This window comes from Physcomitrium patens, chromosome 22, assembly GCF_059467195.1.
Source record: "Physcomitrium patens ecotype Gransden chromosome 22, ASM5946719v1, whole genome shotgun sequence".
Taxonomy (NCBI): Eukaryota; Viridiplantae; Streptophyta; class Bryopsida; order Funariales; family Funariaceae; genus Physcomitrium; species Physcomitrium patens.
Genome location: NC_143431.1, coordinates 9,489,129 through 9,516,163, shown reverse-complemented (window position 1 = coordinate 9,516,163; position 27,035 = coordinate 9,489,129). Strand labels below are relative to the sequence as shown.

At 39.5% G+C, this 27,035-nt stretch overlaps 2 protein-coding genes and 2 long non-coding RNA genes across 13 annotated transcripts; 3 read left to right on the top strand and 1 right to left on the bottom strand.

Moving 5' to 3' along the window:
- Window positions 1-200: 200 nt before the first annotated feature.
- LOC112274901 (uncharacterized) lies at window positions 201-1,950 on the top strand. Of its 4 annotated transcripts, none has more exons than XR_012216406.2 (4): window positions 201-380; window positions 722-794; window positions 1,022-1,135; window positions 1,292-1,950. It is a non-coding gene; the product is annotated as an uncharacterized LOC112274901 (long non-coding RNA). The 4 variants fall into 4 exon arrangements; XR_016500081.1 differs by having other exon boundaries at window positions 211-794; window positions 1,292-1,633; window positions 1,788-1,950; XR_016500080.1 differs by having other exon boundaries at window positions 213-794; window positions 1,292-1,650; window positions 1,788-1,950.
- A 1,151-nt stretch (window positions 1,951-3,101) lies between these two features.
- Window positions 3,102-5,316, top strand: LOC149986643 (uncharacterized). Its single transcript, XR_016500082.1, has 2 exons — window positions 3,102-3,403; window positions 3,603-5,316. It is a non-coding gene; the product is annotated as an uncharacterized LOC149986643 (long non-coding RNA).
- Window positions 5,317-13,010: 7,694 nt separating this feature from the next.
- LOC112275108 (uncharacterized) lies at window positions 13,011-18,987 on the top strand. Of its 5 annotated transcripts, none has more exons than XM_024505136.3 (7): window positions 13,011-14,199; window positions 14,910-15,119; window positions 15,295-15,330; window positions 15,531-15,676; window positions 15,782-17,408; window positions 17,511-17,812; window positions 17,947-18,987. In XM_024505136.3, the coding sequence occupies exons 1-7, from the start codon at window positions 14,106-14,108 to the stop codon at window positions 18,238-18,240; spliced, it is 2,709 nt and encodes a 902-aa protein (XP_024360904.1). In that variant the 5' UTR covers window positions 13,011-14,105; the 3' UTR covers window positions 18,241-18,987. The 5 variants fall into 5 exon arrangements, with proteins under 5 accessions (XP_024360904.1, XP_024360905.1, XP_090102218.1 ...); XM_024505137.3 differs by having other exon boundaries at window positions 13,025-14,199; window positions 17,514-17,812; XM_090246092.1 differs by having other exon boundaries at window positions 13,034-14,199; window positions 15,539-15,676; window positions 17,514-17,812.
- LOC112274995 (F-box/kelch-repeat protein At5g15710) lies at window positions 18,822-21,818 on the bottom strand. Of its 3 annotated transcripts, XM_073530282.2 has the most exons (5): window positions 21,700-21,818; window positions 21,299-21,557; window positions 20,674-21,030; window positions 20,447-20,554; window positions 18,822-20,326 (listed from the first exon to the last, which is right to left on the bottom strand). In XM_073530282.2, exons 3-5 carry the CDS (start codon window positions 20,741-20,743, stop codon window positions 19,056-19,058), a joined length of 1,449 nt encoding a protein of 482 aa, XP_073386383.1. In that variant the 5' UTR covers window positions 20,744-21,030; window positions 21,299-21,557; window positions 21,700-21,818; the 3' UTR covers window positions 18,822-19,055. The 3 variants fall into 3 exon arrangements, with proteins under 3 accessions (XP_073386383.1, XP_073386382.1, XP_024360675.1); XM_073530281.2 differs by lacking the exon at window positions 21,700-21,818 and having other exon boundaries at window positions 21,299-21,615; XM_024504907.3 differs by lacking the exon at window positions 21,700-21,818 and having other exon boundaries at window positions 18,822-20,254; window positions 21,299-21,615.
- Window positions 21,819-27,035: the final 5,217 nt, after the last annotated feature.

Below are 27,035 nucleotides of genomic sequence, written 5' to 3'. Positions count from 1 at the left end.
ATCCACTCAAATAGATTGGTTATAGTCTGTTTGATATATTTTACATATGATAATGCTGGAGCAAGTAAATATTTTGTATTTGACATAAAGTAGTTAAAGACCCAACACATATTACAAGTCAATAATCTGTAAAGACTTAATTTTTATGTATGATTGAAAATTAACCTAATTAAGTTTAATGTAACCAAAATCTAAACTTATCATAAACCTTTGCAAGACAAAGCGCCGTCAAAACAGTGCTAAGGCCGTCAAAGCTGTATCTCGAAACTGCGAAATGTTGCTCGTCGGAGCTTGACAAATTGGTCTTTCAATAGCAACAGAGTTGTAGTAGTAGTAGTTGTTGTTGTTGTTGCTGGTGATGTTGCTGTTGTTGTTTTTGGGTACCTCTACTTAGAACCTCTTTAGACGCGGTTCACAGACATTCTCGCAGTTTGTGTTTGTGTGTTTTGCTCGAGAGGATCTGCATTGTATCTGTGGTGTTTGTTAGTGCATTGTGAATTTGGTTCTTTACTATTTTACATGCGCACAAAGGATCTGCTAAAACCAACGACTGCTACTGGATTATGATGTGTTGTAGTTTGTGTTTTTGTGTTGGTTTATTTCGTTTTGTATGAGAAGGGAATGACGCTCTTCCTGGAGTTGGTGTATGAAATGATCATATGTGGTGATTTCTGGACTTCACCTAGACGAGGTCTTAGATTTGGATGTATCTTGTGGTCAGATTCACGAGGATTGAGCGTTAGAGTTTTACTTAGGAGGTGCTCATCTCTGGCTCATCTCTGCAAACTGTGGTGGTAGGTTTCGCAGCCGAAGTTGTCGGAAAGATGTGTAGGTGAAGCAAGTGGTTTATATTATCTTGCTACGAGCATATATATTCATTGTGCTTAAAAGTCATAAACTCTTGGGTTATGGGGTTACACTGCTTTTAGGGTCCTCGATCTTATTTCTGGTGTTCATACCCGACTTTAGGTCGTATTGCATGCATGATGTCCCTCATTTTGTGCTCGATTGTGATTTTCAGTAGCACATCCCATAGTGTTTCTCTAACACTGGGCACGGGTTGTTCTCAACTGATCAAAACGTGGAGCTTTTATGCATTTTAATTGAAGACCTTAGCACAGAATTTTTCCTTCAGGTACACACTGCAGACCTCTTCCATTCACTGGTACACAAACTAAATGTCCCAAACATGGGTGATGTAAGGAAGGATAATTTCAGAAAAAAATTAATTAGAAGTTGTTCTAATATATGATGGATGACAAAGCTGACGCTTGATGGTTGTGTCTTTTAGTGAACTGGAAGGATCTCCTACTTTGCACACACTGATAACCTTAAGGCACAACACCAACAGCACCAGCCGCTCATGCAAGATGAAGCTATTTTTCCACTACCATACAAACCTACACTAAAGTGCATTTTATTGTTGGAGATTATTGAACATACTGGTGGTGTTTGGCAGCTACTACTGATAATTTTTTTAATATGCTAATGGTCAAGAAGTTAAAATCCATGGGACTAAGAAAGATGTACCGTCATATCAATCATTGATGGATTATATTGCCTGCTTCACTTCGACTTTTAAGCACCTTTTATGCGTTGTGAGAGAGTGATTCCAACTCCAGTCTGCTTGCAGGTGCTTCTCTCATTGAGGTTGGTTCTCCAGTTCTTTGCACATCTTCGACACATGAAATATTAGCATATCATGTGTGTGTTATTTATTCCAGTCTTTTTGTTCCGTGTGAATCTCGTTTTCCTAGTGTGTTCATTGTGGTTTACTTGAACTGCAGGACTCGCCACCAGTGTATATACTTTGCGAAGTCTAGTGAAGTCGGGTTGAGAAATAGAAAATAGAGAACACGATTTGTAAAGTTTTTGGTAGAATTTAAATTCATTGTACAATCATGTTGAATTACACAGTCTTATCATGGACAGAGTTCAACATCAAGTTGACAGGAATGCAGAGTTGTCCACTTTCTCCTGCACCTTTGTATTGTGACTCCTGTACCTTCACTTCGGAGACTGCAATTAACTGGTTGGGTGCTTCTGAGGTATCAGGGCTTCTATAATACATTCTCTATAGGCTTGTAAACATTTGGAGTATCTCTTTCTTGAATGACGTCGATGAGTTAATTGTGTTCTTTATTGGAAGGCAGGAAGTGGCACAACTTGGCCAATATCAGCCATTGGGAAATTTGTTACTCCCCGTGTTTGTGATTTGTATCAAGCCCTTAAATGTTACAGATAACTTTTGGTGGCCTTATATTACATAGCAAGTGAACAGTTATTTACGTTGAGCTGTTCAAGGCCCTCTGCTAGCTGTTGGACACATGACGTGGTTCCTCCGACCCCATATGAAAATCGTCTATTTGAGTGTGGAATTGGGATCGATGCAGCTTGTCTTCTGCAAAACTGCAAAGTTTTGACTAGTTGAGTTGTTTTCGACTGCCGGCAAGGTTTCCCACACGCGTAGCTGCAGACAAGTGGGATTCTTTTGGAACTGAAAAGAAAAAAGATGTCAGAAGCCTGACTCCTAGAGATGGCGGCGTGGTTATTGAGACGATCGATGGTCAAAGTCGTGTGAGTCAATCTCAAAGACTCCAGAAAGGGCATCACCATTCTTACGAACCAGACAGCTCGCACTGAATGGTCCATCGTGCTCCAACACTTCAAGGTGATGGTGTGTACTACCCACTTAATAACGGAATTCATTGTAGCAACTCCTGTGCTTGGAACTTTCAGTTTTGCCATCATTGTACAACACTCATCAAGGGGATCAGATCTGAATATTGTGCTGAAAAGTGGACGGAATGAACTTATCGACTTCAGGATCCCAGGTCACATTCGGAAGAAGTGTTTTTTTCCAGGAATCTCCCAAGTGGATAGCGGAGTAACAAGAAGGGATGAGGGTTAATATTGTTTTCTTGCTTCTGTGCATACTTGAATGGATCCAAATGAAACACTTCTGCATGCCTGATGTGCCTTGGTTCTATCATGAGTGCAATCTGGACACTTTGCCCTGTCAGATGCGTGATTCTTAATTCAACCCCCAGATTATTTACATGCACTATGTCATGAACAGTGTGAAAATTTGGTCAGTTACTCCCTAAAGTTAAATTCTGCGCAGAGTTTTCCTTGCCAGTATACTTACGACCAGTTGTAGGCACTTCCTGTTCGTTACCTTGGAGTCAACCGCTCATAGTTGAATCCTCTTCCACCCCACTGCCTCTTTTGTCGTAACGCTTCTCCCGTCTTTGGATTTTTCGTCAATGTGTCTTTAACACTCTCGCTCAGCGAAACGCTGTCACCTCCGTCAAAGTACTCGTGTGTAAAAGTTTCAAAAGTTGCAAGACGCGACGCCCATATGTGTATGAAGATACTGCAGTGTCATGTATTGCACGTACTTGTACGTTCACAAGCCCTAAACCTGGTTTCATACTTGTCAGCAGTATGAAACAACCGTAATCTTAGTTGACTGCGAAGAGGGAGCTTGTGAACATGAGTGATGATAAGATAAACCTGCTTCGTAAGTTGATCTAAATGTGCCATTCCTCTATTTCTATCGTCCCTTTCAAAGTTTTGATCCATCGGTTGTTTCTCTGTAGTGGTGGATAAACTAAGCATGGGATGTACGCCGGCTACGACATGCTGCCGTGTTCTATAACATTGTCAAATGTGGTGCTCTGTATCTCCGAACTGCCAGTCCGAAGAGTCGAATTTGCCACAACGCGGATATCGGAGGAGGAATCTTTTGGAGAAAGCCTGTATGCCCACTTGCATTGCACTATATAAAAAACGGGGAAAAGGACACCGAAGCAACTTAGAAAGCGGGTTTTTGGCGGACAAGGCCCGTGTAAGGTTGAGAGAGAAACGGCCTTCCTATGAGGCCGAAGGTGAAGAGCCCAACCAACTCAATCGTGTCCTCATATGGAACCCTATAAAAAGGCTTTTTGTTGATTGATGACACGGATGGAACCATATTTGGAGGCACTGGTTGTTTTCGGCGCGGATTCCACGGGGGTAACTGTTCATCGACTCTGTCACGGACAAGGGGTGGTTTTGAATTACATGTTGAAGAGCCATATATATCTCTCTCACCAGGATTCTTCCATGCAGAGTGAATCAACAATGATCCACTGACAATTAAATCCAAAGCCCTCGAATGCATACAGCCCTCGCAGACACCTCCATCGTCGGAGAGAGGGGGTACTCTGAAGCGGTCTTCCTTTAAGGAGTCTCCTCTGGTTGCCAGCCTCTTTACTTCTCTTCTGCATTCTGTTTCTTAGGAGTTTTGTTCTTTTTCTTGAAATACTTCAAATACCCTGATGTCCTCCTCCTCCATTTGGGAGGGTATCAGGCGGTAGGTCCGTCAGTTGTGAGAGACAAACTGGCACTGGTCATTTTCGGCTGAAAAGAAGTTGGCTGATTCATCGGCCGGAATGAAGTACCCAGAACAGTGAGTGCCATCGGAGCCTGATTAATGATCCCATGTTTTTCATTTCCTTTACAGCAATGGTAGTCTTGGTAGTCAGAACGAGACAAATGGTTGATTCAGATAACACATATACGTACACAGACACACCATAAGTTCTACGGTTCTCGTTGTCTCCAACTGCCCACAACATCAACATTCCCGGGAAGACAGTTTCTTCCATAGATTTTAGGGTTTTTTTTGCAGGGGATCTTTCTTCTTCTTCTTCCAACGATGTTGAGTTCCCTACCCGATCATGACCGACTAGTGTTACAATATATTCTGTACGTCCCCCAACACAAAGCCTTGAACCCAGGTGGCATGCTCTCGTAGAGAAATTGACAGGTCTCCCTTTCCAGCATGCTGAATGCATTGGTCCCCGAATAATGGCGATTGTGGGGGCTTCTCCTTCGTTTTCATCGTCGTCGTCTACTGCTGGCTACTGATTCGTGATGAGTATGAGTTTTGCAGCAGCACTACCCGGCTTCTGCCGCGCCCATCAACTCTTTCTCTGTCTCTGGGACCAGAGCATGGCAGGGACTATCAAAGCTCCAAGTGCATTTCTCATTGTTGAGATCATTAAATGTAGCCAGTGCTCTCCACAATATTTACTATAGACTACAGTAAATACCATAGCTATAATATATAGAGTCTAGTGGAGAAGTATTATTTATCCTCTCCTCTTTTCTCTTCTTGTATACGAGACACAACCAGATGAACAGATTTTTATGTATGAAGCTCTCTTTCCTTAGAAACCCTCTTCTGTGTATGACTTACTATTACTCTTGTGTCTTTCTAAACATTCTCAACATGTTATCAACACGACTCTCTTCTACACACTATCACAATTTTTTTGCTCTAGACTTTGACTCTTCAAACTTGTTACTACCCTTGTTCAGTGTCTACCTCATGATTTTGTTCTTCTTGCTGGCCCCTCACACATTAGTTGCTTGCTTAGAGCACTTGTTCCACTCTCTGCCCTGCTTGCTTAGAATACTTGTTTCAGCCCAACTTCATCTCAACTTGCTCCCTATGCCCTGCGCCTACTGCCGAACAGCCGCCAAGTTGCCACCGAACCCCACCGAACCTGCCACTACCGCCACTGCCACCTACCATTGCCACCTTGCCGCCCTACTGCTGCCGCCCTACCACTGCCCGCTATAGCCATCTTATTGTTATTTTGATGCCTTAATCTACAACCTCTTTTATATATATATATATATATATATATATTTTATTTTTTCAAGTTCAAGTTTATCATTTTATTTTACTTTATATTTTAAGGTACGTTTTATTCAACTTTTCTACTTAATCTATTATTTTCTTTACAGATTTATTTATAATGAGTGCTTCAATATCTTCAACTGCTTCTACTATGGTTCCAACTATTATCAGTGCATCCTAATATTTTCAAGCTCTTTTATTTCCACCATTCATTGTGGATGGAAACAACTATCTATTATGGGCAAAAATGGCAAAACTAAATTTATTTGCAAAACAACTCTCGGATGCCATTATGTTTGAAGAATCTCCTACAATAAGTATTTTTATACCTCTTGCTATTCATTGGAAAGCACTTCTTCTCCTTTGTCGTCATCTTATACCTACATTACAACATCAATATTTAGAAATGGAAGATCCTGCAAAACTTTGGAAGAATCTTAAATCTAAGTTTGATCATCAAAAGACCATTTTTCTTCCATGTGCACATCATAATTGGACACATTTAAGTGTCTCAGATTTTCCAAATTTAAATGCTTTCAATAGTAAAATGTATAGTATTGTCTCACAATTACGATTATGTGGACAAAGCATTTTTGAAGAAGAAATGATTGAGAAAACTCTCTCTACATTTCCTCCTGTATCTGTAGTGCTTATACAACAATATAGGAACATGAAATTTCAGAGTCATTCTGATCTCGTGTCCTATCTACTTCTTGTGGAGAAGCAAAATGAACTACTCTTGTGTAATGCGGAAGCTCGTCCTATTGAAACTACAGTTCCAGAATCTCATGCACTTAATATTTCAAAGTCTAACAAGAAATTATTCAAACATAGGAAACATGCTCATAAGTATTAGGGTAGTCATAGTCAAGACCATTTCTACCCATATGGAAAGAATAAACGTTCTACTATTAATTATAGTAGAAAACAAAAAATCAGAGATGCGTTCTTGCCATAAGTATGGAATGATTGGACATTTAGCACATGCGTGCCGTATTTCAGAATATTTTATTAAAATGTTCCAAGAAAATAAGAAATTACGAGTTGAGGCTCGTGAAGTTCATACCATGGATGCGTCCATGGATTCAATTGGTGTTGATGACTTAGAGGCTTATATGAATGATAGAACCTCTAATGATGAATCAAATGATGCGCTCATTGATTCTGCAACAACACATACTATCTTGCAAGATAGACAATTTTTTATTGAAAAATCTTCAACTTGGTAAACTAAAAATATGATGACCATGGCTGGAGCAAATGCATTTTGTTTCCAAGAGGACACAACGATGGTAAAATTACTTGTGGGTTCCATCATAAAATGTAAACATGCGATGTTTGCACCCTCAGCACCTTAGAGTCTGATCACCTACCGAGATGTACATATTAATGGTTATCACCTCTCGACTGCCACTTTAAATAAAAAAGAGGTTTTGGTTCTTATAAAGAACCATAAATTTATTGAAAAAGCTTTTGCTACAGAAAATGGTTTATACCAAATTGTAATTCGGCCTCCTATTATATTTAATTTTGCATCATCTATCATAGAGAGTCATGATTCTCTTTGGCATGGATAATTGGCACATCCAAGATCCACATTATTTAGAAAGATCATTCCATGTATAACTGGGCACAATTTAAAGCCTTCAAATGTAGACTCTATGGAATTATGTCATGCATGCATGTAAGGTAAAATGATTACTCGGCCTTCAATTTGGAAACTTCCACAAGAATTACCACCAATGCTTGAAAGATCGCATGGTGATATTTGTGGTCCTATTAATCCAATATCAGGACCATTTCGTTATTTTTTGGTCCTTGTTGATGCATCAAGTAAACAATCACATATTTCATTATTATCAACTCGAAATATGGTGTTTGCCAATCTTATATCTATGCTTATTCGATTTTGGGCACATTCTCCTGATTATCCTATAAAAACATTGTGTATGGATAATGCAAAAGAATTTGCATCAAAGTCTTTTGAAGATAATTGTATTGCAACAGGAATCGAGTTGACATATTGTGTTCCATATGAACATACTCAAAATGGACTTGCAGAGTCATTTATGAAGCGTATACAACTCATTACCTGATTACTCCTCCTTCACGCAAATCTACCTGCATTAATGTGGAATCATGTAGTTTTACATGCTGCAGCATTAATACGCCTCCGCCCTTCTTGTCTTGAAATTGTTTCACCACATGAGCTCATTTCGAGTCGTGTTTCAAATGTATCTCACTTGCGAATATTTGGTTGTCGTGCTTGGATTCCAATACCAGAACCTCAATGGCGTACTATTGAAGCTCATCGATAAGAAGGCATATATGTTGGTTTTGATTCACCAAGCGTTATTCGTATTGTTGATCCATCAACTAGCACATTATTACGTACACGTTTGCAAAATTGTCATTTTGAAGAAAATATATTCCTATCTCTTCAAGGAGGAATATCCAATCAACAAAGAAATAAAGTACTCATATTTGAAGCACTAGAAACGTTTGAAATAAAGTACAATGAATCCCGATCCTATGACAAGTTGAGTAAAGAATTATCTATTTTGTATTATGCTACTGATGATATTTGGGACAAACCATCTATTATGGTAGATGAATCATTTGAATATATGATTATAGAAGCCCTTTCTTGCAAGGAAGACGTTCTTGAACCTCAAACCATCGAAGAGGTGATGCGTTGCTCAGATTGGTTAAAATAAAAAACTGCTATTGAGGAGGATTATGCTTCTTTGCGTAAGAGGAAAGTCTTTGGTCTAATTGTAGACACTCTTACATCTCGACTTGTAGGATATAAAATGGTATTAATGTGCAAGCGAGATGCTTAAGGCCAAATAATCCACTATAAAGCTCATCTTGTTGCTCAAGGAATTACTCAATGATTTGACATTGATTATGAATCTACATATTCTCCAGTCATGGATTCAATTACATTTTGATATATTATTCGAATGACAATTCATGCTACCCTTGAGATGCATGTGATGGATGTAGTAACTGCATATCTATATGGTTCTCTTGATGCAAATGTTTATATGAAAGTTCTATCTGGCTTAAAAACAGGAACTTCAAATCAATCCGCTCTAGGAAAATATCGTGGTATTAAATTATGTAAGGCCTTGTATGGTTTAAAACAATCCACACGCATGTGGTATCAACATCTTCAAGATTATTTAATTACAAGTAATTTTATAAGTGATCCATTAATTCCTTGTTTGTTTATCAAACGAGATAAAACTGGTTTTGTAATCATCGTTGTATATGTTGATGATCTTTACCTAGTAGGTACTACATCTACATGTGTTACAGCTACGAACCTACTTATATGTGAATTTGAGATAAAAATGCTAGAAAAAATAACTTTCTGCATTGGTCTTCAGATTATGCATCTAATAGATGGTAGCATTTTTCTCTATCAACTAATGTATATTAGACAAATCTTGCAAAGATTTAATATGATTGATGCTTATCCATTGTCCACACCAATGGTTGGACGTGGTCGTGATGGTCATGATCCATACCGTCCATGCAAGGAGGAGGAGGAAATATTGGGAGACCAATATCCATACCTTGCAGCGGTTGGAGCACTTTTGTATTTAGCTACATCTACAAGACCAGATATTACATTTGTAGTTAGTGTTCTTGCAAGACATAGTGCACGTCCAACACTATGACATTGGAATGGCATCAAATATTTATTATATTATTTAAAAGGTACTGAAGACTTGGGATTATACTACACACAATCAGCAAATCCAAAATTGGTTGGATATTGTGATGCAGGATATAAATCTGATATTGCAACAACTAAATCTCAAATAGGATATGTATTCTTAAGACATGAAGCTGCAATATCATGGAAATTAGTGAAACAAATAATAACTGCAACTTCATCCAATCATGCAGAAATTATTGCCTTACTTGAAGTATCTCGAGAATGTATTTAGTTGCGATCAATTGATAAATTCATTCAAACAACTTGTGGATTTTCATATGATGATTCTCCAACTATCTTGCATAAAGATAATAGTGCTTGTATTACACAAATGCAAGTTGGTTTCATTAAAGGTGACAAGACAAAGCATATTGATCCAAAGTATTTTAGTTATACCCATGACTTGATTACTGATCAAGCACTTATAATTATGAAAATTGAATCTACAAATAACCTTGCTGATGTCTTCACCAAAGCTCTCCCATTAAGCAACCATCGTCGACTTATTTATGGCATTGGTATGCGGCAACTTGCTCTTTTTGAATAAGAAAGTTAATGAGCTCTTTAAATAATTAAAGAAAATGATGTTGTATTCTTTTTCCTTCATCTATGGTTTTATCGTTAAATAAAATAAGATTTTTCTAGATAAGGTTTTAATGAGGCAACAATTGTTGATCTTGCAAGATCACAAAAAAGTATAGATCATAATTCTATACAAATTTTATATTATGTAAATATTATGATGAGCGAGGAGGAGTGTTGAGATCATTAAATGTAGCTAGCGCTCTCCATAATATTTACTATAGACTACAGTAAATACCATAGCTACAATATTTAGAGTCTAGTGGAGAAGTACTATTTATCCTCTCCTCTTTTCTCTTCTTGTATACGAGTTACAATCAAATGAACAGATTTTTATGTGTGAAGCTCTCTCTCCTTAGAAACCCTCTTGTGTGTATGACTTACTACTACTCTTGTATGTCTGTATGACTTATTACTACTCTTGTGTGTGTGTATGACTTATTACTACTCTTGTGTGTGTATATGACTTACTACTACTCTTGTGTCTTTCTAAACATTCTCAATACTTATAATTGTGAGAGCAGAGGCCTTTGGGTGAGGTGGATCCCTTGTTGCATGGTGATCCTACCGTCAACGTGCATCGAAACTCAAATTATTTTTATTTTTATTTTTTTGAGAGACGAGTTGGGTGAGGCTTCGTTCTATGTGTATTGTCACAAGATTTCTTTGGAGCCATTGCCTCCATCTCGAAACCCTAAAAGTGGTCACTTCCAAAACCGAAATATATGGACCCAAAAGTGCAGAAGAAGAATGTGAACTTTTGTTTCTACTTGTTTCAACACACGGTCTCCAATTGCTTTTTCTGCATTCACGTTGGTTTGAACATTTTATTTAACAAATAATAAAAAAACATACTTACAACAAAAAGATTCTTCAATTGGTTATGTATTATAAATACCACTGTAATAGATATGTATGTGTATATATAAGATAATGTTAAATAGATCCAAGTTTTTACTAAATCAAACCACCCATCCTAATCATCATGAAAAAAAAAAAAAAAAAAAAAAACTCTAGATTCATTTCTCCCCTATTGGATTTGCAACTAATAGAAACCAACCACATTCATCATGATTACCATATTCTTCATCAAATGTGAATATATTTAATATTCCCATATATTTATATTTATATATTTTGAGCTCTTGACAAGTTAGTGTTCAGTGTTGGAATCAAACAAGTTTGCATTTTTAGACATTGAGTTTTGAAGAGTGATAGTGGTTCTTGAACGTAGAGCCTTTGTGTTGATTTAGTATTCCATTTATAGTTGGTTGGTAGTTTTTCATATTCAATATTTTAGTGTAAAAAATGAGTTATGATTGGATTTTATTTTATTTTATTATAGAAAACATATATTATTCATTTATTTTCAATCTACAATTATATGCAATTGCAAAATACTTTAAAGATATAACATATATAAAATAAAATCATGAACTTGAATTTTGTAAGAAAAAAACCATATATTGTATAATTTGTAATGTCTATAGATGTTTAGATGTCTATCAATAATTTATAAAAAGATGCATAATATCCTTTTTTCTCTTGTAATTGTTATATTTCTTGTTTTTTTAGATTATTATTCTTACATGTTTCTTTGTTGGATTATTATATCAAAGCTATATACATATATTTTGGGAAAAAAAAATCTTATTATTTTCTCATTTCATATATGAAATATCTACAAACAATTTATATTTTATTTTATTTTTAAATTAAAGATTCCTAATAAAATTTATTATTATTCTTATTGTGTATGTATTTAAATGATATATATATATATATATATTGAGTATCTTACATATTTAAAGATATTAGTATTTGTCTATTTGTCTCTATGCATCTATTTAAATTACTGTTACATCGCTTAATGTTTCTATCTATTTATGAGTTTATCTAAAATTATTAGTCAACTTGTACTTTATTTCAGTTTAAGTAAATAGAAAATAATAAAAAAGACTCAACATCTTGGGTTGGTATAAAAAATTATACCCCATGGGATTCAACTATATTGTGTGTTTTCCACTTTACAACAAACACACAACATTCTTTTAATTTAGTTATATTATCTGTGATGCTATTTTAAGGAATATTTTTTTATAAAAACAAAATTTAACCTCCTTTATAGGTATGTAGAACTCTATTTCTTTAACATTTTATTCCTAAAGATATATATATTGTTGAAAACATCATACCATGAATTTAAACATTAATTTTATTTTTAGCCTAAACTAAATTTAACTTGGCTATAAGATGAGAATCAAATGTTTTATTATTATATAAAATATTATGATCACCAAAACAACAATGTGCTATTTTGATTATTTTGTTATACTATTTTGAATATGTAGCAATAATTATTAAGAAAAGTCACAACCAATGTTTTATCACTAATAATTGAAATGTTTTATCACTAATAATTGAAATAATACAATTTTGAGTAATGTGTGAAACAAACTTGATTTTTGTGTTCACTTTTTTGATTCATGGATTATTATTCTAAAAAACACATTACCAAATATGCAAAAATATAAAATTTATCTCAGCAAGTTAAAAAAATATTCATTAATAAGTAAAAAGATACGATGGATTCTCCAATATAAATAAAAAAAGTATGAGGCATCGAATATCTCACACATTGTATTCCTTTTCGTACATAATACTTATACATCCATTCCGATGACGCCCGGGCACATTCATTCATCTCTCGAAAGGGGTATCATCCAAATTCAAACTCAAACTCATTTTCTCACACCTTGGAAGGGTCGAAGGCAGTGCTCAAAACGCCTCTGCGATGACGCCGCCGCCGCCGCCGCCGACGACTGGTTTGTGCTGGTTATTGTTTGACCAGTTAGACATCGACGACGTCGCTGCAGCAATGAGAGACCTTCCAGCCAGAGCTTCACATGCATTGAGGGGCTCATTTCACAGTCAGTATGATTGGAAGCGCAATACCCAACTAGGCAATGATTTTGCAGTCGCTGTGTAGCGCGATGGCCTTCCTCCGATTGCGGGAGCCAGGAAATCAGAAAGCGAATGCGGCAGTGAGAGCACGCAGATGGGTGCAACGCTGGAGGGACCGCTTCTCGTATGATCCATGGTTGGGTTGCGAGTTGCCTCATGGCTGCGCAGATAGTGGCAAATCGCAGATTCTTGTCAGTAGCTTTATGGGGCCCACCAGAGGATGGTAAACAGTTTCGGTAGCGGGGAGAAATCGATAGCGCTGGCTGGAAGAGCAGACCTGGGGAAAGAAAAGGAGGGATTAGTTTGGCGGTTTGAGGCAATAGCCGTATTGGACAGCATCGCTGGAGTCTGACATCAGGGCCCCCTTATCGATCGACTTTTTTGCCCCATCTCCTCCTCTCCCCGCCCCGCAACCAATAGTTTCGGCAGTTCACTCGCATGGCATCGTTTCCGGTGTGGGGCCCAGAAGATGCGGGCCAAGCACGGGCGAAGCGGAGAGAGAGGTGGGATCATTGTGGTGGTGATGCATTCCTGCGATCTCGCCACTCTCGTCCAGCGCACACTCGTTGGTTGCAAGTTTTTATGGTCGATTCGTATGGTTGGATCCGACTCGATCACCTGAGAGGGGGGCCGGGCGTTAGGTTCGACCTCATCCTAATGCATCTGTCTAGCATTTGCTGGAACGAGCAATGCTCGTTGAGAGCGAGAGAGTGGGAGAGCGAATGAGCGGGCTTTCGGGGCGTGCTGCCTCTGAAGCTCCATGAAATTCATATTGTTTGAGTTCTGAAGGTGGGTTGTGAAGACGGTAGACGCGGAGGTCGAGGGGTTTCTTCTGCTTTCTTCCGATTCCAGAGGGATGGAAGAAATCTACTTATTATTGAGAGAGTGCACAACTGCATGGGTAGGAGGTGTAGTTTGGGGGCTGTGACTGCGATGCTTGTGAAATAAGAGGCGAGACAAGGGGTGGGCGGTTGTAGTATAGTTGAAAACGGCAGGAAGAGATTTGTGAGGGCTGATTAATTCAATTGCAGGTCTGTTGAGGAGGAAGGAGAGAGGGAGGGAGAGAGCGAGATAGGGAGAGAGAGGGAGGGAGCGAGCGAACGGAAGCGCACAGAAAGAGGGAACTGCGGTCCAAGGATGGCGCGCGCATTGGATCATAGTCATGACGATTCCGGAGCCTCCACAGCGGTCCAAGTTGCTGCAGGAGAGGCACACTCGCTTGCTCTTGCAGGTGCCGTTCTTTTCCTCTCAGCTTTCAGAAAATTCCGCCGCTTACACTGAACTATTTCGTTTTCGCGCCTCAATACACTACACCCTTGTACAAACTCTTGGAGGAGTTTTCCAAAGGTCAACAGGCTTTATCGCAGCTACGGGGAGCCGCGAGTCTGGTTTAGGATCATACATTGAACGTAGGAATGTTCACTTACAGTGTGAGGAAATAAGGTTTATTACGTTTATTCTGGAAGCGGAGTATCATTCTGTGCATCTAATTGGGTGGAAACTGTCGAACATCTAAGGGGTAAACTAGAAAGTTGTGAATTGGCACGATCAATCTTTCCACCCCCTTTTTTCATTGTGTACTCTTATAGAACTGTTCTTCACTAGTTCCGAGTCTGCTGGGTGCTTATTCAACATTTAATAAGTTTCCAGCAAACTCTTCACTCTGAGCTTTATCGCTTGAAACTTTATTAAGGCGTGTAATGCTATACCATATCCCCTAGCTATAATTTTTTGCAATTATAATTGTGGCGGTTGTCTCAACAACGCCCTAACCTTGGGGAGATATGGTGATGAAATACCAGTTGGTCAAGGTTTTTTCGGGTCTGTATATCGCCTAGAGCTCCCTACATTCGGCGGAAACTCGCGGCTACTGACCAAGAATCTTTTGTTTTAAAGATGGGTGTCTCACGTTTCATTTGCAAACTCATGCTTTGTGTCCAGCCAATGGCAGCGTCTACACATGGGGTCGAGGGCAGTTTGGCCGCATGGGCATGGGGGTTTTTCAAGACGAGCTTGAACCCACGCTCGTGGAGATAGGAATGATTGTGGACGAAGAAGACATTCCTCTGGCCAGAGACGACCGGGATTCGGCCGAAAGAACCAGAGTTACACAGATTGCAGCTGGAGCGTATCACAGTCTTGCTCTAGCAGGTAAATATTTTCCACCTGGGAGTTATTGCTTCAGTTTCACTGCTTGGCACGACCCATGTATAATTTTGTTCCTGTAGTCATCATTCTCTGAAAGCAAGCTCGATCATTTTGCGTCTGTCTAATCAACATCGTTACATGTGTACTGATCGTGCTCGAGGGGAATTGATTGCCGCAGGTGATGGGACGGTATGGTCATGGGGTTTCAATGCCTGTATCCTTCTCACTATCTCTTACTTCTCTTTCTGTTTGCGAAATCTATCGTTGGTCAAGAGTTTATTCACGGTCAGTTTTAACTTCACTGTCCCAAGAGCTGAATTATATAGAAACTCTACTGCATCAGATGTTCAAACACCATAAATCTAGGTCCCTTCATCTCTTGTATCCCAGTGCTACTCCTTAATGGAAACATGGACGGTCAGCTGGGTCGTCAAAGGGCCGCATCGTACCCTGCACCAGTTATCTTCCCCAGGCTTAGCAGCTCCTCTTCTGATGAAAACCGAGAAAATGCTGCATCCTGGAACCAGGGTGTCCGGGATCCGGGTGCTGGGCATCTTAAGGTAATTGCCTTGGTTTGGTTCTCGTAGTCTACTTTCTTCATAATCTTAGTCCGTTTTTCTGCAATGTGCTGAATGCTCTCCCCAGGAGTTGTTGACAATGTACAGATTGTTCAAGTGGAAGCTGGCGGTATGATGTCGAGTGCAATTGATCAAGATGGTGGCCTATGGGTTTGGGGGGCAGTACCCCAACCTGCGGTATTAGATCGAGTACCTGAATCTGATACATTCGAGATGTCAAACATCAACCAGCCAGAGCGCGTTTTGGCGCTTAGGGGACATTCTGTGCGTCGAATAGCCTGCGGAAGTGACCATATTCTAGCGCTTATAGATAGTCGCAATGGTGTTGATTGCTATGCTTGGGGAGGCAACGCATTCGGCCAACTTGGTCTCGGTGACTTCGAGCCGCGCGTCATTCCTACGAAGATCATGTCCTTATTAGCGCAGCAGGTGGGGGTTGTGGTAGACTTAGCTTGCGGGTACTATCACAGCGCTATTGTCACCGTGCAAGATGACGATCAGGGGCAGGACCCCGAGAGTTCCTCCATGGGAAGGAAAGTCCAGTCTTTACCGCAGCTGATGGAGCAAGCCATGGCGTCGCCGAAGATGCGAGAACGCGTACCAGCTGAACACTTCATGGAATCACTTGCCTCACCGTGGGTGCGGTCCAAGCAGGGCTATCCTTACGCACCTTCGAACAATGGTTCCCGAAATCATAGCTATTACAGTGTACATAGCGATACCAGCTCCCGGGCTTATTCGCAGAGCTCGATGTCGAGCCGGGCGGGGAATGGGGCCAGACCACAGGCTCCGAAGAGAGAGAGCGGAGCAGCTGGCGATGGCAGATTGTCCACTTGCTGGACATTTGGACAAAATGAGAATGGTCAATTAGGTGTAGGTTCTTGCACAAACTCACACACTCCAGTTGAAGTGGAAGCGTTGCCCACGCGTGAAAGAATACAGACCGTAGTTTGCGGATTGTTTCATACCGCAGTAGTCATGGAATCTGGAGATGTTTGGGTTTGGGGAATGGAGGGGGGCCTTGGGCAATGTCCAGGGATTGGACCCCCAGGGTCGAAGAGCGGCGATGCTCTTTCCCCAGTGCGAGTGTTTGGAGAATCGTCAGCTACGTGTGATCCAGTCACAGGCTCAAAAGGGATTGCGTGCGGCGCTGCGCACACTGTGACTGTGTCCAACGGAGGTAAGGACCTCTGGACCTGGGGTCGCGGTAAGAATGGAGTTCTTGGCCTAGGACATAACTCAGATAGCTGGTTTCCAAGTCCTGTGCTGTGGCCTCCGGGGTCACGACCCTCCAACGCTAAGGAATTGGACGCCGAAGGTATATACGATATTCGCAAATCTAGCCGCGCGTCAAGTAGGGGCGGCTCACGGGGTAGAGGTGATGAAATCAGGCCTTATGTACGGGAAGGGGACGACAGTAAGCCTCCGCGAAGCTATTCTTTCTCTAGATTACCTGTGGAGCAATATGTTCGTGAAGTTCAAGAAGTGGAGACTGACAGACCTCCTCGAGGTCTTTCAAGTAGCAGAAAAGCTGCTGAATCTCCAGGTCGACCGTCGGTCCGAGTTGAACGAGTAATAGAACCCCCGGGCCGACCATCACGAAGAGGAGATCAGGGAATGCAATCCCCAACACGATCTTCAAGAAGAGGAGACCATTTCTGGCCCCCAGTGCAGCCAGAGCCGGAGAATATTCGAAGCCTCAATAGAGACACAGGTATGCCAGTATGTGCAATCACAAATTCTGAATTCCTCAGGTTTTCGAACGTTGGCTACCTGGCCAGCAGTTGCTCTGTTATCTGAGCCATGGAGTGTCTAGCAGGAACAGAGCCGTCGGTCACAAGCATGAGAGCTTTCAAGTATCAGATCGGAGGCGACCCGCAGACTGAGGAGGACCTTAATGCCTTGAAACTTGAGTTGGCCGAGTGTCGTCGCTATGCTGAGAGGTTGCATGTGGCAGTTTACGGGGGGCAAGAGATGTTCACCCTTCAACTCCCAGGTAACAGTTCAAATAATTATGACTCCAGTGTCGAAGGCATGAAAGCAGACGGGTTGGGAACAAAGAGCTCTGCACTTCAGGATTGGCAGCAGCACGTCGAGGATGCATCTCTTGAAGAGTTGGTCAGTTGCTAAAGCCCTGTTTCTGCCCCACGTTTTTGAGTTTGCTGCTCGGAGCCATCTTGGCAAGTGTAAGAGTTTCTAGCCGATAGTTCTGGTCACGTGTTGCTGAAGGTTTGAAATTCAAATTTGTTCAGGTAAAGTTGGACCGATTTTACAAAGGCATGCGGAATCGGTTAAAAGATATTATGTTCCAAAGGAAGATGGAGGACTGGTGTCGTCGCGCCATGTCAGGCTTGCCCTCCTCCTATGCCGAGTCGCCTCCTGTCCGAGAGCCATACTCAGTGCAAAGCACGCCTTACTTCGACGGACCTGGAGAGATGGCCTTACGAATGTCAGGCATATTGAATGATCGAGGCGAGATGCTTCCTCCGGCTGCATTAGCCGCTTCCCTTGCAGAATTTCGAATGCACTCTCAGCGTCGGAAATAACAATTGCTCTCCCCTCACTTTGATCCTCAGGAAAGCAGAATTCAAGCTTAGATATGGTCAGCAGTTGCTCTGTTCCCTTTCCCGCGGAGTTTCTACACTTCATGAATCCAATCTGCAAGTCAGAATTGGGTCCAGCAATTTCTCTCTCTGGCAAACGCGGAAAGACTCCATCAATGTCACAAGGTTTGTCAGTGAGAAGATGCTGGCGATTGCTGGTTGAACGTTGCGGTCCATCACGTGATATCTGATAATGCAACTTTTCTTGCTTGCTAAGGCGGGATCTGCTGCCAGGACGAGCCTGACGACACGTGAAATCGTGTAGAGCCCGCTGCGGTCAATTGATCCATGTTGATCGACAACGCTTGCCATCGCAGTTAATGCTCAGCCATCGCCTGATTTACTGTTAAGTCGTAATACTGATTGCGAAGCGGTTCAATCTCTAACGTGCTTTTCAAGCATGGAGAATGCAGAGGCTGTCTTCAGTGATTTGACAGAGGCTCTTCTCCGGGCATCTTAATGCCGACATTACAAGTTTGATACTGTACGTGTATTACCTCAGTATTGCTGCCGACTCACGAAGCTTCTGGTCCCAGTTTCACGCATTTGTCATTAAGTAGGACAATTGTGAATTCTTCAAATGATATGAATTGTACTGTACTCCAAAGCAAAACATATTCATCGCTCGCACATGTATGCTACGAAAGGTTTGTAACTTATCTATGAAAACAACCCTATCATTTTCACGAACTTGTTCATTTTCGGATACGAATGGATTGTCTTGCAAAACCTTACCTACGACGGCAGTTTATATGGCCTTAAACTGCTGCGTCCAAACGAGGTCGGAACTCATATCCTCCCAGGAAAGTGTTGATGTGACTGACGGGGAAGCCTTCAACGAGCTGCCATTTTTTTGTGAGCAAATTGTATGTGACGAGCTTCGTATCGTTGCGAGCTAAGCATGTGGAGTAAATGTAACATCCCACGCCAACATGGTAGAAGGGACCTGCGATTGAGCACCATTGCCGGAACAAGGATGGGGGCATTCTGTCAACTTCTTCCCACTCCACGTCAGAGAACGGATCCACAGCCCCATTTCCTGAGGATGAAGCAAACCTTGGTTTCTGCCTCCACACATCAATGCTCTCCATCTGACCACCCTTCCAGGCACGTGTGACGAGGTGAGGTAGGCCATCGCAATCCACTAGCTTGGAGTCAAGGATTGGACCCAAGTTCCTTGCAAATACTTCAATCCACCGCTTCCGTGCTGTGTCAAATGCAATCATACGTCTGGTTGTTGACGTCCGGCATTGGACAGCGCCATCACAAATGGAGCTGCCTTGAATGAACCTGAGGTCAGTTGGAGTGTGCTCAACCGTCCCCCATGAATCGGTTGCCGATTCGTAAACCTCAGTGCAAAGCTCAATGCGCGCGCCGTTGTTACGGACTGTTGGCAGGGGCTGCAATTGCCCCACGCGAACAATTTTGTATGTGTTGTTCCTGGGGTTGGCTATCATCTTCACAAAGCACGTTGAGGCGTTGAGGTTCGGCATAGGAGGCAGGTCCCGCCATTTCTTGGTCAAGGGGTTGCATACAGAGAGCACAAGAAACGAGTTCACGACTCGTTGGCAACAGAACAATCCCCCCGCGCCCCCATGAATATAAGCATTTACGGGGATGGAATCGAGAGGAAGGCGCTGCCAACGGTTGTTGGTTGGATCATGGCACGCCGCCGTCAACACACCGTTCAACTTTATCAGGTGCAAGAAGAAAGCTGTCCGAAATGGTACCCGGGAGTATGTGTTGAGGAAGTTTGGGGAGGAGATGATGTGATTCCACTTCTTGCACACGCAGCGCATGCGGAAGAATGCAGAGAGAGGGAGCCATGCCAGGACCAAATCCATCACCTCTTCCGGCAGCCTGCTCCATATGTTCTCGATTAGGTCCTTTGCAGGGGCCTCATTCACCTTCAGGAGCGCCTTCCCCCGGAGGACTATCTGTTGTATGCTTGCCCTGGCTGGAGGAGCAAGCATTGTTAGCGAGGTTATTGTGTTTTCTGAATTGGTTTCATGCAGCGCAGCAGCTGCATCTGTTGAATCCACTATGACACGGTGAGAAAATGAACTGCACAGAATTCAATAGTTTTGAGCAACTTCGATGTTTCCAATTTAGAGCTGGGTGCACATTTCAGTGAAGTAGGATCAGTCACCTGTGTCCCTTGCTCGTTCGGAAGTTTCTTTTTGTCGATGCTCATCACTTTTTGAATGTTCTCTCATTTCATCATCATGGCCTTCAATGGTTGAGTGCTCTGCTGCCTCTAAACGCCCATTCCACGACCAGCAACGACTCAAGGTTAGTCAAAATGCCGCATGAATTAATCTCGCGATCGAACTCGTGTACAATTCAACACTGGATTACGTAAAATGAATCATGTACCATCTCCAAGAGAGAGACTTTTCATAGACTCTGCTGCTGTAAACCTTTCCGTCTCATATTTTGGGTCCATTGTAACATCCGCCTTGTCTGATCCTCAAAGACAAGTTCACACCCGGCTCCAGAAGACTAATGCTGAACGAATCCATATTCTTCATTGCAGCTCAACCTTGCCAAACCTTCTTGGAAAACAAATTCTATACATGGCGGCATCTGAAATCGGCCTTTCACGATGTTCCAAGATGCAATAACCTTGCTGTACATTCTGTCGGTCTGTGTAATTGCCTTGCCTGTCACTGCACTTGCTCACAAACTTGTTCAACCAGCTAACGGCCTTACAAATTCCATTTGAGTCCAGACCTGCACAAGTCATGTAAACCTTGTCGGATTGGGGTTTTGGTTTCGCAAGTAGCGAGAATTTGCGTAAATCGTGAAGCTCCATCGATACACATCCAATTCTAGGGCTTGCACTGTCTTTACCAAAACTTGGTTTCAATTTCCTCTTACACTATCCAATCTCTTGCTGTGAGTCTCCTAAGAGAAGCAACACAAGACAACCAACATGCATGCCGATGGCAAGTTCAATCACGTCACCGACGATGAATCAGAGTGCACGGAGGGGAAAAACCTGCAGCGGATGTATTGATGAGCCTTTTTGGAGGATCCTCTACGAACGACAATGTCAACAGAAGCACGACCTTTCGGCCATTCACTCAATTTGCAAGACTGAATTGCACAGGACCTATCAGGCTCCAACATCAGCATTCTCGCCTAAAGTGCAATGAGTCCAGCGTCTCCTCTAACGGAAGACCAATCGAGAAAGCCACGGATTCAAATAGGCTCTAAAACCAATTTGCAATCGAGCTCTCTATTGAGCGTAATTCATCCTGCAAGGATTAAAAATTACTGTGAAATCTCTGAAACAGCAAAACGAAGGGTTTATGAGGCTGATGAAGAGCCTTCACCTCATAACTCCCGGGCTTCCTGGAGTCACAAACGGTACCAAGTCGGTTCAGAATGGTTCAGTACCGAACTGGTGGTTTACATGCCACAACATCTGTCTGTAACAACACAAGCTTCCATTCCCTTTATCACCACCACGGAGCTTTGAATTGCTTCGCATCATGCAGTGTCTTCATGAGCCAACCCTTCGGGTTTTGCTTCATACTCACAGATTCTACGTGTTGGTTGGAGCGAGACGTTCAAATGAGTTCGCATGCGTTCAAATGCGTTCACATTCGTTCACATTAGTTCAAACGCATTCACAAGAGTTCACATGAGTTCATATGAGTTTACATTCGTTCACATGCGTTCACAAGAGTTCGTGCGTGTTCACTTGAGTTCATATGCATTCCCAGTCTCACACACACATAATCTGTATGATTGTTAATCTTGTTTTTTTACTTATTTAACGAAAAGAAAATATTAATTCCTATTGTATACTTCATTTAATATAGATAAAAAAATACATGTACAAAATGATAAATACACATGACAAAATATGTTTAAATAGTTAAGTAGGTGACAAGTAGGTTGGTTTTTTTGGTTAAAAAATATGGTTATTCTGAAAGGTGTTTTATTACTTGGTAAGATAATCTTGTGAGGATTGGTTTGTGTAACATTAAAGAGAGAGATTTATTTTATTTTATTTTATTTCTAAATTTAGAACATGATTAGGGTATTTTTTAATACTTTTATTTTTATTCATTTCAATAGACCATTTCTGCAAAGGATATTCTATTTTCTCTTTCAGTTAATTGTATAATTTTGTATTTTTATTGCATAGTTTTGGCAGTGTTTGTTGTCACTATATTTACAAAAGGAATGTAGGTAAAATTATCCAAAATAATTTTAATAATAATCAGATTAAAATAAGGTAGTGATGATACTTATTCTTGAATAATTTATTTTTTAATTTTTTTTAAACTCTATTATTTTTATTTATTTATTTTTACATGAAAAGAAAATTGATATAGCATCCTACTTTGAAAAAAAAATTTATTCTTTCTATGCTCATTTCTCTCAATTATTTTCTTGATTTTTCTCTTTTCATTGTGCTACCTATATTTGCAAGAAAGAATATGAAATAATTGCCTAAAAACATTTAGGACCCACAAACAAAACTTTAACAAAAAAATCTTCAACAAAATCTTTTATTCCAACAAAATTCATTTTAAAATACATTCAATATAATTGAAGATTGAAAATGATAATAATAGAAAAAATAATATATAATATTCATATTTCTTTCTAAAAATACTAACACACATTCTCTCTGTCTATCTATTTCTTTTTACTGTATTGCAAAGTGTATTACAAATTGATATGTTTAGTTGGAGCACTCCAAAGGGAAACAAATAGTGAAAGTATCAAAATTGAGGGTCCAAACAAGCACTCCAAAGTGGGCATATAAAAAAATATTGCAAGACAAGCATTGTATTGTATTGCAAGCAAAACAACACAATGTCGAAACTAAGGTAGCCGACCCATTGTTGACCACCCCCCACATTTCCAACATATGGGCCCACTTAATTCTATTAGTCTGGGGACTAGATTGGACATTTTATTGATTTGAAATTGGTCAAGGGCTAGTTAAAATGATGTTAAGTTGTGAGCAATAAATAAAATTCATCGTACTTGAAATGGATATGCATGAATTATAAATAGGTGACAATTGTTGATTGGTTGGGGTCAAATAATAGTATAATTAGGTGCCACACTTATCTTGACAGCATTAATAGTTGCCACACATCAGGGTTTTGTAAAAGTTTGATTATTGGTTTTGTAATCCACCACCGGTCAAAATTAGGTAGACCTATATGTCCAAAATGGGGCGAAGAGAATCTTCAGCTGAAACATTTATACAAATTCCGTTTTTAGGCCAAATTGTGTGAAAACATTTTTTCATTTGTTGAAAAATACGTTGAAATGCTCAAGTTATAAGAAATGGGTTGTCTACCTTGTTCAGTGCTGTGCACATCTGTCCACAGCTTCGATGCTTGTGAAACAAGAAGAGAGTATGGATTTGCAGTTGGCACCAGGTGTGTGCTGGAGGAATGACTTCATAGTCGCAGGATCTAGATGCTCGGATACGCTGTGATCTCGACAGCTTCGATCCTTCGCTGTCGTACCCTTTTCTAGACAGAGAGCATGTCGTGAATCTCTTGTGTGGTGAGTCCGGTCAAAGCGATGAAGCTTTCTGAGGAGCTGACACTGGTGCTCATGCCGCAACCAACTACTGACATGGTTGAGTGCTGCAGAGGCTCCAGGTCCACTTGATGTGCTAAGATCTTTGGAGTGTCTGGACTGGCAGGAGGTGGGCTGGGTATTATACCAGACCCGCCCTACACTGTATCCTCAATGTTGAAGTTGGGTGCAGTCACGGACTTGGTTTGGAGTTGCATATGCCAACCTATGAGGTGTGGTGCATATGGAGAAATGAAGAGAGAATCTCCTCCTGCTCTCGAAGCAGTGTCATTTTTTGCGGAGATGTAGGCGGTTTGTTTCTGGCGCTCTTTTCTCAACCAAAGTTCATATTTCTCAAATACCCTATGGTTCATCTATTCTTTCCGTTAACTTTTTGTTCTTGTCTTGAATCTATTTTAGATCACTACCATCTTAGCAGAAATTATCATACTGCTACGAAGACTGGATGTTATCTATAGAAGCAATGTGTCCACGTTCAGAGCTTATTCGAGCCATCGGCACTGAATTCCTTGAAACTACTTGATAGCCCCAAGAAAAGTGTTCAATGTTTCCTTACCTCTTCCCTATTGCGCATTCACAAGCAGTGATCTTTCGGTAATGACATTTTGAGGATTTCGGTGCAATATCGCCTTCATTGAAACCCGCGTTCTATATTTGGCAGATCAAGGACGAGTCCACGTTCTCGTCCTTATCAGTGAGAGAAGCATCGGCATTTTGTATCAAGATACAAATTATTCCAGGGAGATTCTCCAGAGTGAAAGTAGTGAGCATTACTTGAGAGATGTAAGTTGAGTTTTCGCCTGAACCAAAGAAACATGAAGGTGAACTTTCTATTCAGCCCCAATTGCAATGCTATTAAGGAAACGAAAACTAGAAGTAACCTCTGCATGCAAATGGGCACAATGAAAAACTGAAACAACCCAGCTCTAGTTGCAATGCTGAATGCCGCAGTATAACACAAACATCTCCTGTACCATGCGAACAAAGACTTACAAGTGGAAGTATGCAACAAATATGAGCTGTAACCTGCCACTGAGGATCTACTATGATTAGACGATAAGTTCATGGCGCTTGTCAACACTGACTTTTGAACTCTTTAATCAAACTTTCTACAAGAACGACATGAGTTCATTTAATTTTAATAAGTAATTGAAAGGTTGACAATTAGATCAATAAGTTGGTCACATATTGTACATAATGCACATTTAGTCCCTTACAATATAGATTGGTCATATTGAACACAAGTCAAAAACTTGTTTTTAAAGTTAAGTATGTATTATATGATCTATTGTTATGAATATATATATATATATATAGAATTAAATAAAAATAAATAGAAATAAATAAATTTAATAATATCTTATAGAAGAGCTTTTTAGAAGCTTTAAAGACATGGATTTGACTTTATATATTTTTATAGGTGATTGATAGGTTGAAAACTTAGCCAACATGTTGTACATGTTGGTGACTTGTGGTACAAATTAGCCATATGGTGCATACATAAGAAACTTATCTTGCAAGTTAGACATGTATTGAAGGTACTATAAAACATTGGCACGTAGCTCCTATTTAGATAGTATATATAGAAGAAAGAGTGAGGCCTTTCTTACTTATGCCAATGCCTTTCTTATGCTTAGTCTTGTTTAAAGATTCTCTACTCTTCTTGTCTTTGACAAAAGCCATTCTAATTTTAATATTATATCATTTTTGAATAATTATCTATTCTTTTTTAGTAAAATAAGAATGTATTGATCTTTTGGTTCTTTATGATTCATGTCCTTTACACCTATAAGACATGACCACATAATTTTTTATAAAATAATATGTATGGAGACAAAAATGAGGTATTTTTTATTCTTTTTAATGCTTATATTAAATTCTATCTTGATTTTATGTATGTAAAAGAAATCAACAATAAGGTCCATTTTATATACTAAAAAGTTATCTAATTGAAATAAGCAAGTAGATCAGCTTCACAAGTGAATCCGAAAATTTTTACTATTACAAATATGAAGGAGGTATCACAAACATCAATATTAATATTGATAATTAAGATAATAAGAAGAATTAGATAGAAGTATGTAAAAGTAAATTAATTTGATAATATCTTAGTGAGTAGCTTCTTAGAAGCTTTACAAATGTAAATTTGATTTTATAAGTATTTGAAAGTGATTAGTAAGTTGAAAACTTGGGTACTAAGTTTGCCACATGTTGCATATGTTGACTACTTGTAGTACAATTTGGTTACATAGAATACATCTCAGAAATTTATTTTGCAAGTTAGACACATATTGAATGACCTGTAAAAAATTGCTACATAGTTTTTTTAATTCAATTGTATATATGGAAATAAGAGTGAAGCCTTTTTACTTCTATCAAAGACTTTTTTTCTTTTAATTTAGTTTTAAGGATCTTTGATCTTGTTGTCTTTGAAAATAGCCATTTTAGTTTTTTTTCAATCTAAAATATTTTTAATTTTTTTTAATTGTCTCTCTATGATATATATTTTAGTTTATTTAAAAAAAAATTTAAGTTCTTATCTTTGAAAAGGATCTAAGATTACCATGCTAAAGAAGTTTAATAGAATAAGATAAAAAATTTGAAGTTTTTTTACAATAAATGAAGCTCTATTTTAGATTACATATTTTTTAAGAGCATGAAAAATTTAATTAAGTTGAATTTATAAGTACACTTCTATTTGAAAGTATTTTTTTTGGTTTTAATTTTTAATAGAAAAAAATTTAAAACTCCTACATGATCTATAATATTCAAAGATAGATTAAAAAATAATAATTTAAAATAAAATTCTTGTTTTTGGGATGAGAATCAAAATAATCTACTATATATGATGGAAAACATCAAATCCTTACTTATGACTTCGATTAGAATGATAAAACCCTTATTTATCATTTTTGATATAGATTAAAAGATAATATCAAAGATTTATTATTAATAATAAAAAAAGTAAATTCATTGGAATAATTTATTATTCAAGCCATTCTATAGGATAATTATATCTTTGAAAGGTGCTAAGAATAAAAATTTGATAAAAAAAAGAAAAAATTGAGTCATGACAAAAACTCTCAAGTTTTTAATTTTTTTTCATCAAAGCTAGAACCCATGCAAATTGATATAATCCAATTTAAGTAGTTAGAATG